At 38.9% G+C, this 11091-nt stretch overlaps 1 protein-coding gene across 2 annotated transcripts; it reads right to left on the reverse strand.

Moving 5' to 3' along the window:
* Positions 1-1049: 1049 nt before the first annotated feature.
* hpn (hepsin) lies at positions 1050-9733 on the reverse strand. Of its 2 annotated transcripts, XM_058054021.1 has the most exons (13): positions 9352-9733; positions 8189-8296; positions 5820-5927; positions 5668-5709; positions 5447-5576; positions 4893-5012; positions 4001-4041; positions 3697-3862; positions 3396-3586; positions 2950-3045; positions 2743-2885; positions 2479-2643; positions 1050-2399 (listed from the first exon to the last, which is right to left on the reverse strand). In XM_058054021.1, the coding sequence occupies exons 2-13, from the start codon at positions 8223-8225 to the stop codon at positions 2355-2357; spliced, it is 1284 nt and encodes a 427-aa protein (XP_057910004.1). In that variant the 5' UTR covers positions 8226-8296; positions 9352-9733; the 3' UTR covers positions 1050-2354. The 2 variants fall into 2 exon arrangements, with proteins under 2 accessions (XP_057910004.1, XP_057910003.1); XM_058054020.1 differs by having other exon boundaries at positions 5820-8296.
* Between the last annotated feature and the right edge of the window lie 1358 nt (positions 9734-11091).

Consider the following 11091-nt stretch of genomic DNA (forward strand, 5'->3'; position numbering starts at 1 on the left):
ACTCAATTAGCTCACACTTGTTGCCAAATGTTATGTAACAATAGGATAGCGTGTTATATGGGACATAAGCCACATTTCAAAGACATTTTATTTGTCTTTTATAAAGATTTAGTGTGTTTTGTTTTCTTTGGTTTGGGTTTTGTGATACAACCATCATGTGTCCTATAATCTACAGGGTATTTGTATTTAGTTTGAATAAATACAGTTAGTTAATTATGATTTATGTATGTTGCTACTGTGCGGTCACAAAGACATGGAAAAGAAATCCTGGTTGTGAATGGTTGGTAAAAGGTCTATACCAGGGGTGGGCAAACTTTTTGACTCGCGGGCCGCATTGATATAACAAAATTTCCGGGGGGGGGGGGGGGGGGCAGACTATATATTTTACACGTAACAGTCCACCTGGTATATTGTATCTGTAAAATTGTCATGCAATCTGCTATTATTATTTATTATTTTATATTTATATTTAAATATTTTAAAAATAATAAAATATTATAATAATTTAAATCAAATTAAAATAATAATAATTATATTATTATTATGTAAAATATGCAAATATAACAATATTATTATATATAATTAATATAATAATTAGCATTAATATAATAAATATAATAATCATAATTATAATCATAGTTATAATAATAATATAATAATTATTATTTTAATTTTTATTATTATTATGTGCTTGTGTCTCTTTTTTCAGGAGCACTTTGTAAACAACAGACCATGTCAACCAACGAAATTGATACAACCATCAAAAGGTTGGCTCAGGCCATGATGCCAGGTTGTATGTTGAGTTTAAATGAAATACTTTTGAAAGATTGGGCGGGCCGTATTCAAACACTTGGCGGGCCGGATGTGGCCCCCGGGCCGTAGTTTGCCCACCCCTGGTCTATACTGTATGAGGCCTGCCATTGACTGGCAACCAGTCCAGGGTGTTAGGGTTAGGGTTAGGGTTAGGGCTAACCCTAACCCACTCCGCCTCCCGCCCAAAGTCAGCTGGGATAGGCTCAATCCTAGTAAGGATTAAGTGGCATAGAAAATGAATGAATGAATGATTTATTGCACCGTGGACATACAGATCTGCAGGTCATCCATAAAACAAAGGATAGAAACGTGCTACATACACAAGACATCAACTATTTACAAAACAACAAAATACTGAGCATCACCTTGACCAGTTCATACGTGACGGACAGATTGGCTTTGTGTCAAAAGTGTTGCATTAGAGTCAAGAGAGGAGCTAAACGAGAGCGTATGTACTACAGGTCTTCCAAAATTAAGAAGCATGTTCTGAGCCTTTACCTAACACAGTGCACACGCTACATTTGTGACAGGTTGAGTTTCTCCCCGAGTTATGATGACATCAAGCTACCATATTTACATTTACAAAAGGAAAGTAAAAGCTCTGGTTTAGGAAGTCTGAGGAAAAAGCCTTTTCAATCCAAAGAAGATTCTTTGTCTGCATTTGAGACTATGAGGTCACGTTAACAGCTGATAGGTCAGTTTTCCGAAGGCAGGTGTCTGCAGGTATTTTTAGAATACTATATCGCACGTCCATGACGTCCAAATATAATCTGAACCATTTCCATCATTACAGGAACCTTCATGGTGGGAATGTATGGCTTTTGTTTTACATGATCAAGTTTTTACTGACAACAGTTTTCCAACGGTCCTTTGTTGAATTATATTTCTACCTGCCAACCCTCCCGTTTTTCCTGGAACACTCTGGCATGTCACTTCCCGACGCCTTTCCATTTAAATATTTTTCCCCCATTTTAATTTTAATTAAAAAGAAACAAAACATAATCTCTGGTACAACAGGTGACACTGGTGATGCTATCCCTGCTTGAGAAATAGCAATAGTGGGCAATCGGGAATGTCTCTTGTGTCGGAGTCCGGGGGGATTTTAGGAGAATGTCTATTTTATTTTTCAAACGCAAATGTTGCTACTGTTTATTTTTGACTTTACACCACGAGCTGAGAGGACTGAGAGACATTGTTGGTTTAAAGCTTTACAGCAGAGGAACGTTGATGGAAACCGTCAAATGGAAATGGAACCATTTGTACTATTTGTCAATAAACAAAATATTCTAAACCCTAATCTTGATGTTATCGCCTTTAAATGATTGATGTTAACATTATTTAAGTATGACCCGTGCTATCGTTGCAAAGTCACAAATTCAGAATGCTGTAAAACGGTACACGTGAAGAGCAGAAGAGGAAATGAGAAACCATGGTAATGTGGAGACGCCAACGCCATTCATACGTTGCTCATTCACACTTTGATGGTTGGTAAATACTCTTAAACAAGAGTAGCAAGCGTAGAAAATACCAGTGCAGAACAGTCATGTCCGGGCCATTTTATGAACTCCTGGTGAATTGTTATAGTTCTGCAGGAACAACCAAGACAAAACCATGACGTGTGCAATGCAGAATAATGTGAAAGATGAACCACAAAACATGAATTACCCTCATGGCGGTCGATATCCAAGGCAGAAATCGGGACACCCTGGTGTAGACTCCAGGCTTCTTGGCCATGGCGCATCCTGTTCCCCAGCTCACAACTCCCAGCAAACGGTAGCGGATGGACTTTGACAAGCAATCCTCCGCCACAAAAGGGCCGCCGCTGTCTCCCTGATACCGCAGTGGGATTATAAAAATTAATATACATTGACATATTTGTCTCATCTAATGAATTAATTCTTTAAGAAGAAAAGCGACAACAACGCTCACCTGGCAAGAGTCCATGTTTCCCTTGACATAACCAGCACAAAACATGCTGGTGGTGATCTGGTTGTCATAGTAATCGGGAGCATTACAAACAGCATCACTGATGATGGGGACGTTCACCTCCTGCAGAACGTTTGCTCGATTACCTGAAAGTGATCAAGTAGCGTCATGACAACATCGCTTTTGCACGTCTGGGAGTCTTCAACTCACCGAAATATTCAACGTTCCCCCATCCTGTTACGGTGCCCATCTGTCCATCAATCAGTCTTTGACCGTATGCTGGCAGGCAAACAGGTTGGATGTATTCTACACGTAGTAGACATAAACATAAAATGCACTTGATGTATCACGCATGCCGCAAAAGATAAAGAAGGCGTTATTAGGCAGTAGTCTGGAGCAAAACTGTAGACTTGCTACTACTGTCATTCTAGGAACTGAGATTGCAGTTACACAGCAGAACACTAGAGGTCCCTCTTGTTCAGATGAAATGCAGCTTTGTCTGCAATGCATTTTCACATACAGTAAGCAAATCCCAATGTATTGATTTCAATAAATAAATCACAGGAAATGAATAATGATGATTAAAGTATTAACTTTTTTTCCAAAATAAAATAAAGTCTGCAAAGGAAAAGGTTCCTCTGTGCCACCTATCATACCATTGAAGGTGAGCGGCTGAGCGAGGGCCAGTACAGCGATGTCCCTGCTGTTGTCATCAATGTTAGCGTCCACAAAGGGCAAGTAGCTGCTGTGATAAACAATAGTTTTCACTTCTGCAACGTTGGCGTTGCCTGGTTTGTTGTAGATGGAGCCCAGCAGCACACGCCAGCGACTAATGAAGCGATAGCGTCTAATAAACAGTAAAAAAAAAAAAAAAGAAGATTTAGAGTTCACACACCGGACTCAACATTGTGTACAATTGCACAACATTATGTGATGCAATAAAGCTCAGTCTCTCACGCTGGGAAGCAGTGAGCGGCGGAGACAATCCAGCGGTCTGAGATGATGGAGCCTCCACACTGGTGGCCTCCATCGTACTGCAAGCTGACCTGCCACGGCCAGCTGCCTTGCCTGGCGTCCACGCCACCGACTATTCGGTCTGCTGCAAAACTACGCCTGCCACAGTCTGGTGAGGGTCAGAGAATAGATTTTGGAACCATGTTTGAAAGGGATAATTTAACATATGGGAACGATATGTACATCTTGTATAATGACAATAAAGGCCATTCCATTCGATAAATAAAGATATGACTTAATATTTTACCTTGACACAACAAAGTGAGGACCTCCTTGCTCTCACAGTCGCTGGAATGAAAGTGACTCTTAGAATGTTTTAAAATACAAAGGAAGATAGAAAGTTGAAGGCAGTTTGGAATCAAACTACTAATAGTTTTACAGTGGTTTACTTCCTTTTACACTTGCATTACAATGAACACGTTAAAGGGGAACTGCATTCATTCATTTAATTTCATTTCATTCATTGTGAAACATGAACACATATTTATTGCCCTTTTCTGTGCATTCTACTGTAAGAAAATGAGCTCATATAAGCTAGCTAACAATGAAAATAATATGGGAAATACATAATATTTTGACCCTAAAGCTCTCACAAAAAAAATGCCAACAATGTTCCTTTTACATAACGGAATTGTATATTAACCAACGATATTGTTATTGTAGCAGTCCATTTATCTGGCACACTAACACGATATCCACGCTAGCCATTTGTGTCAGCATCAATCACAGACAGAAAAGTGGATAGCTAGCTCGTAATTTCACTGCAAAGACTCAACAAGATGCTTGTTTGGAGGACTGGAGTACACCACTTGTGCTGGAAGACACAGCCATCCCAAAGAAGGAGTGTTGTCGCTGTATCTATGCTGCTGTTATTGACGGAAGTAGCGTAAGCTCCTTGGCTTGTATGTAAAATCAAAAGCATTATTAGGAGGGCTTCGGAGAATAGGTGTGTCCCAATGACTTGTATTGTTAGCTAGCTCATAATAACTCGTTTTGAGTTATTATTGTGAATATAGTGATTGTGAATGATGGGCAAAATTTCAAATTCTAGTTCCCCTTTAAAGTGAGTCAGCATCCTTGCATCAAGGATTGTCTGCTGTAAAACAGTTTGCACGACGACATGATGTGTTGTGTGTTACCATGGGAACAAAGAGTCTCTGATTTTCTTGCCATAGCTCAAGTCTTCGGTTCTGACACAGAAGAACTCGCCACCTTCCCCACCGGAGTCCGGCACAGATGTGATTGAGTAGTTGACCACACTGAAAGAAAGATCACACATCAGTTCTGCCTTGGTTTACACCATTTGTGTCAAACTCAGACGCGGGGGCAAAATCTATTGGTGTAATTAAGTGATTCCTGTAGAGACATTTTTTCAAAATCTGTTCGTACTAATGACTATTTTTTTCAACCTGAACTATAAACTTCAAACGAGCATCTGTGTGTGCGCCCTGATCATGCATAAGAGTGTTCTCCGTTCACAAATTATGTTGGTTAAAAGGACAAGAAGGTTTGAAGGTTTTTCATACTTTCAATATTCACAAATAGTGTTGAAAATTTCAGGATAAATAATATGAACAATACAAAGATGTTGGGCCCACAATCTTGAGTTTTGGCCCCCTGTGCAATTTGAGTTTGACACCCCCGGTTTACACGGTAGGCAAATTTTATTTTATATTTTTGACCACATTCACACCTGACAAAGCCCACTTCCTCACAGCTGATGCTAGCCAGGAGCTCATTGGCTGAGGAGGAACACACTTGTCGCCACCTCTTCTGGGCGGAGTCGTACACTCTGAGATGTTGGTCAGCAGAAGTAACTTGGACTGTGGGAAATGACAACAACATATTAGTAGGATTTACTTTGAGTCATGTGATTTATTTCTACGACCGGTTTGTCCAAAAGGAAGAAATCACCATCATAGTATCCTGTGTCTTCTTCCAAAGTGCAATATGTAACTACAGGGGAGACATAACAAAATATCATGTTAGGCAGAGCATTATATTTCAAATGACAAGTGTTTAATATTTGGTGTGTATTTGTTACTGTGTGTGATTACGTGTCTGACCTACGGCCCAGACTGCTGCTCCAATGGCTGCCAAGGTCATCAGCATCACACACACACCCATCACCCGACAGGGAGTTAATACACAGGTGAGAGCGATCCCCCTACTGCCTGCACACACACACACACAAACACACACACACACACTAGAAGGCATTTTGAAAATGCTCAATATTACAGAATTAGAAAATGAGTAAATAAAATAAGGTTATTTCCTTTGAACTTTATGAATGATAATTTATAGGTTACAGTTTGGAATGTTTTTTTGGCATGCTCTATCCCAACAGATAATCCCAATGTGGACAACTACAGTATAACGGGATATTTTCTGGCATATAGTGAGAATAGTAAATGACACTGATCAATAGTCTAAAGTCTAATGCAAGAACAAGCCGTTAAATAAACGAGCATACAGTGTCATGACTGTACTGCATGCACATACTCAACATCTGCACATGAATGCTGCTGACGCCATTGCTGCTGCTGCTGAGCCACCAAGAGACAATATATTGGCTTTTTACCAATATCCCATATGGCGATAGATCAATAGAGGGTACATATTGCACCCTCAAATTTAGGTCAAGTCATCTTGTGTCATGAATCTATAAATTATGCTTCTTTTACTGTGATGACACCGGATGTAATTCACAAATAAACAATACGCAAAATATGACAAATTCAACAATTTCAGATATAAAAAGTGCCATATATTTATCCTCACTAGGGTCGCGGGTATGCCGGAACCCATTCCAGCTGACTTTGCGCAAGAGGCGGGGTACATCCTGGACTGGTCGACTCTTATACAATATTTGAATGAAACATTTGTAGAAAAAATGAGGCCTCATCCAAAGAAGATTAGATCAGATAAATGACTAAAGGTTGTTTACTATTGTAAAAGTTTGGCTTTGGTACAACTCTGAAATGGCCAATGGGGTCCGAAAGAGACAAAAACTATCGTGCTCCGAAACATTCTTTTGGCCTCAAAGCAGCTCAAGGAAGAACAAGGCGTCTATTGTCCACTTCTACCTGAGACCAGGTCTGTGGGTCTTTGTTCTGAGGATCCCTCGAATGCTTGAAGCTGTCGTGATAGTGTGTGCTGAGAGATTCCATACTATGCGTATGTCAGTGTGAGAGCTACTTTTGCAAACTGAAAATGGCTCATTTTTACCTGATATGCTTGTTTTACCATAACTAGGCCTGTCATTAAGATTAGCGTTCAAGGATGGTAGCCATCTACCACACTGTGCATCACCGCTTCTGTGAACGTACACCATTTTGCGCTGTTTCGTTTAATATTTACTCCGCCGATCATAAGTCTGTCGGGAGGAAGGCTGCGCTGCACAGCCGCCTTTGTGCATCCATTCATATTCACGTTTGCTTGCTAACTGCTAGCACTCGTGTAGCCCCGCTACTGGCACGAAGAGGCGTAACAGCTGAGAAGATGCTCACTCTCTTCTGTGTTCAATTCATATAGAGCCAATGTACACAGATAAATGCAGAGTGAACCCTATGTCATCCAGACCAACAGATGGCAGAGATAGCATATGTCAAATTATCCAGGGCTCATTATTATTAGTATTTTTTAATGGTTCAATGAATCAATATATCCGTATTTTCAATCCATTCCATTGAAGGTTCTCTGAGATAGTTCGAAATACCATTTTCCCAGTTCACAAATATATCAGCAAGTCAAGTTTTCTCAATAATCAGAGGAATTGAAGAACCAGGAAGAATGTGTGGAATTCCTGTCTCAAAAATATGCCATAGATTTTATGGAAGTTTGATGTTTTTTCAGTCTCAGGAGCTACACAAAAACCCGCTGCGTTGTCAGAAGATAATATCCTTTCGACCTCATAGAATCACTGACATTTGGACTTTGGGAAACAGATTCTAAAACAATGTGAAAAAACAGGAAGATCCATTTTATTATTTATCCTGTCATTCAAAAACAAGGTCTGCCTTAATTCAACATAGATTTACTCCAACTTAAATAGGAAAAGAGACACTGAGGGGTGAATACCAATGATAATACCATTCCTGAGAGGAAGCTAGTCGTAAAAAAAAAAAAAAAACACGAGTGGAAGTTAAGGCTCAAGCCAATTAGTACCTTTTTTGTAAACTGGTTTGTTCACCCCAGCATCAGAAAGCACAATTCATTCTTTGAGTACTGACAAAACAATAAATAAATCATTTATAAAATGCTCTTTATCTTGTCTGGGATGTTGAATTTAGAAATACAGGCAAAGCGGCCAGCTTGGAACAAATCCGTTAATAGTTAACCGTCAAGTGGACTGATGTCTGCTGACTGTCCAAATGCAGACAGCAGGGAGTTGGACCATCACAGCGTTTCATGGTGTCATATTTACACTTACCCATTTTGCTCTCTTTTCCAACCTTTTCAGCATACATCCGTTTGCAATAAAAGGCCAAATGATGATGATGTCCTTGTCCTTTCTTCCTTCGTTTGGCGCCAACACTTGCTAAAATAATAACGTATAATGTCAGTACCTTCTTTTTATGTTTCGAAATAATAAATACATAATAATAATAAATATAAATGAATACAATAAAGAATGAATGATAGGATTCTACGCACAAGACAATCATCCATCCATCCATCCATTTTCTATACCGCTTGTCCTCATTGGGGTCAAGGGTGAGCTGGAGCCTATCCCAGCTGACTGGGTACACCCAGGCCGAATAGAGACAAAGAACTATTCATATAGATGGCTATTTTAAATCTCCAATTAGACTAGTGTTTTTCAATTATTTTCTATCATCTATTAATAGAATTGAATTTGAATTTGAAATACTATAGAAACTGATAATATTTATCAATTTGTCTGTACTGTACAGGCTGTATATAATAAAAGCCATAAATAGCTTATTTTCTCTAATTATATCCGCTATATGGCATAATATGACTGTAAAGCTAGGGTATAGGGTTGCTATTATTTGCATAGAGGACTCTAATAGATGTATGCAGATGTGTTTGTTTTCTATGTTCTAACTACAAAAATAGTTGGTTTATACATAAGGACCATTGACTGTATGTCGATGTCAACTTTAGCAGGCATTATTATTATTAATAATAATAATAATAATAATAATAATAATAATAATAATAATAATAATAATAATAATAATAATAATAACACAGTGGACCGGGACATGATGACTAGACAGGTAGGCAACTTAAGCACACTGATTTAAGCACAACACAAATTATGCTAACATTAAGGATTAATAAAAAGTGAATAAAAATGTGAATATGCAGGCTTTGGTTCAATGGTATGATATTTTTCCATTATTTTTTGTTTTATTTCTGTAATGTGTTGCAGGCCTCTAAAAAAAACTAGCTGTGGGATGTAAATGGCCCCTGGGCCGCACATTGAACCCCTGAATATACTGGAAAAAAGTAGAGGAAGAAAATATCACAACCTTTGAGACAAGTAACACATTTTGACAAATTGTTATTATTATTAGCAGTAAGGCTTCAGACTGTAGTTCCTTTAAGCAGGTGTTTGCAACTCACCGCTCCAAGCAGGTATTGTGGTCCCCTTATTCAAAGCTAAAGAAGTATTTTCTTTTAGTCCACTTTGGTGAAAAAGCAAAGGAATGTGAAAGAATGCAGTGTTTGTCTCCTCAACACGATAAAAAAAACTGTCTCCTTTTCCAGTAATCCAGTGGGCTAGCTAACAGGTTACTGACCCCAAGCCAAATGGTCGCCGACTTTTCTAGTGTCGCTTGGAGCACTTTTTTAATCACCCGAAACCACCCGCGCTCGCTTTAAATAAAAAATACAACAGCATCTGAACCGCCTTTTACACGGAAAACGGAACTTTTGTGTGACTTTTCCCTCCCGTTGTTTTGTCGCTAGGAGCGGCCGTCCTGTGAAACCCGGAGGGTGGGCGCGTGTGACGTAGGGACTGGACGTTGGTGCGCGAGACGTTGGTGCGCGAGACGATGGTGCGCGAGACGTTGGTGCGCGAGACGTTGTTGCACGAGACGTTGGTGCGCGAGCCGTTGGTGCACGAGACGTTGGTGCGCGAGACGTTGGTGCGCGTGACGTTGGTGCACGAGGGACGACGGCCACCGCCGGACAAGGTGATTCTGCACACCTCAGGCAGGTGGACGCCATCAAATAAACCGGTGGAGTTATTTTATGGGAACTCTCAATAACTCTCAATGTTTTCTTTTCCACTTCCAATTTCTTCTCATATTATTGTGTTCATATTGTGTGCTAAATTGAATGTGCGTTTATTGTTTATTGTTTATTGTTTATTACAGATCCCCATGAGTCCTCACTGAGTGAAGACTATTCTTCCTGGGGTCCAAAAAAAATTACATTTCAAACTTCAAACATAATACAATAAAAACAGTCATTACAATTAAATAGAACTAAATCTAAACAAAAATAATCTGAGATGTAATGGAATACAACCCTTAAAATTATTGAAGCCAACCAGAACCAGAACAACAAAAATTATTCCAATTTACACACTCAGAATTTCAGAATAAATCAACCAACTAGAAACTGACTTCCTGCTAAATACTGCTTTTTGAATCTTGCTTTGTTATTTTTAATGGTTAAATGTGTGACCTAAATTAAAAAAAAATCTGAATTTTGGGAAGCAGAAATCAAAAACAACCCTTAGCCGTCATAACTATATAAGTGTAAAAAGAAGTAAACACCATTGGAGACATCTGGATAACATCAGTTTATTCCAGTTATGACATTGGTTCCGTTTTAAATGTGACACTCATTAGCATTACTCCACAAAGAGCCAATTAAACTATCATTTAGGACAGAATGTCAGCAAGCCTTGCGATAAGACACCAACAGATACTGACCAGAACCCAAGAACGAGGATGTAAACCAGGAGGCCAGTGACTCCAACCAGTAGGATAATTGTTTATTAAAACTATTTTTACCACCAACATGGAGATTGTTGTTGTTCAATCCTTATGGTGCATTCATGTGCATTTTAATGCATTGTTTTTGTGTGTGTTTAAGAATTCAAACACAAGCAGTATTTTTGTATTTGATGAGTATACTGTATCTGTAGAAACACATAAGAAACCTTCCTAAAACAAATATGTTGATTTCTCTTTCTAACCGCAGGGGGCAGCAAATCCCGGTTTGCTGCTCTAACGTCATCTTTGTTGTTAATAATGTATTATTTGACTGTACTGATCTCATTTAAAGCATGACAATACTTGCTTTCATGGAAATATGTATATTCATTGCCGACTCTAAATTGTTCATAGTTAT

The sequence above is a fragment of the Doryrhamphus excisus genome, chromosome 17, assembly GCF_030265055.1.
Source record: "Doryrhamphus excisus isolate RoL2022-K1 chromosome 17, RoL_Dexc_1.0, whole genome shotgun sequence".
NCBI classification, from domain to species: Eukaryota; Metazoa; Chordata; class Actinopteri; order Syngnathiformes; family Syngnathidae; genus Doryrhamphus; species Doryrhamphus excisus.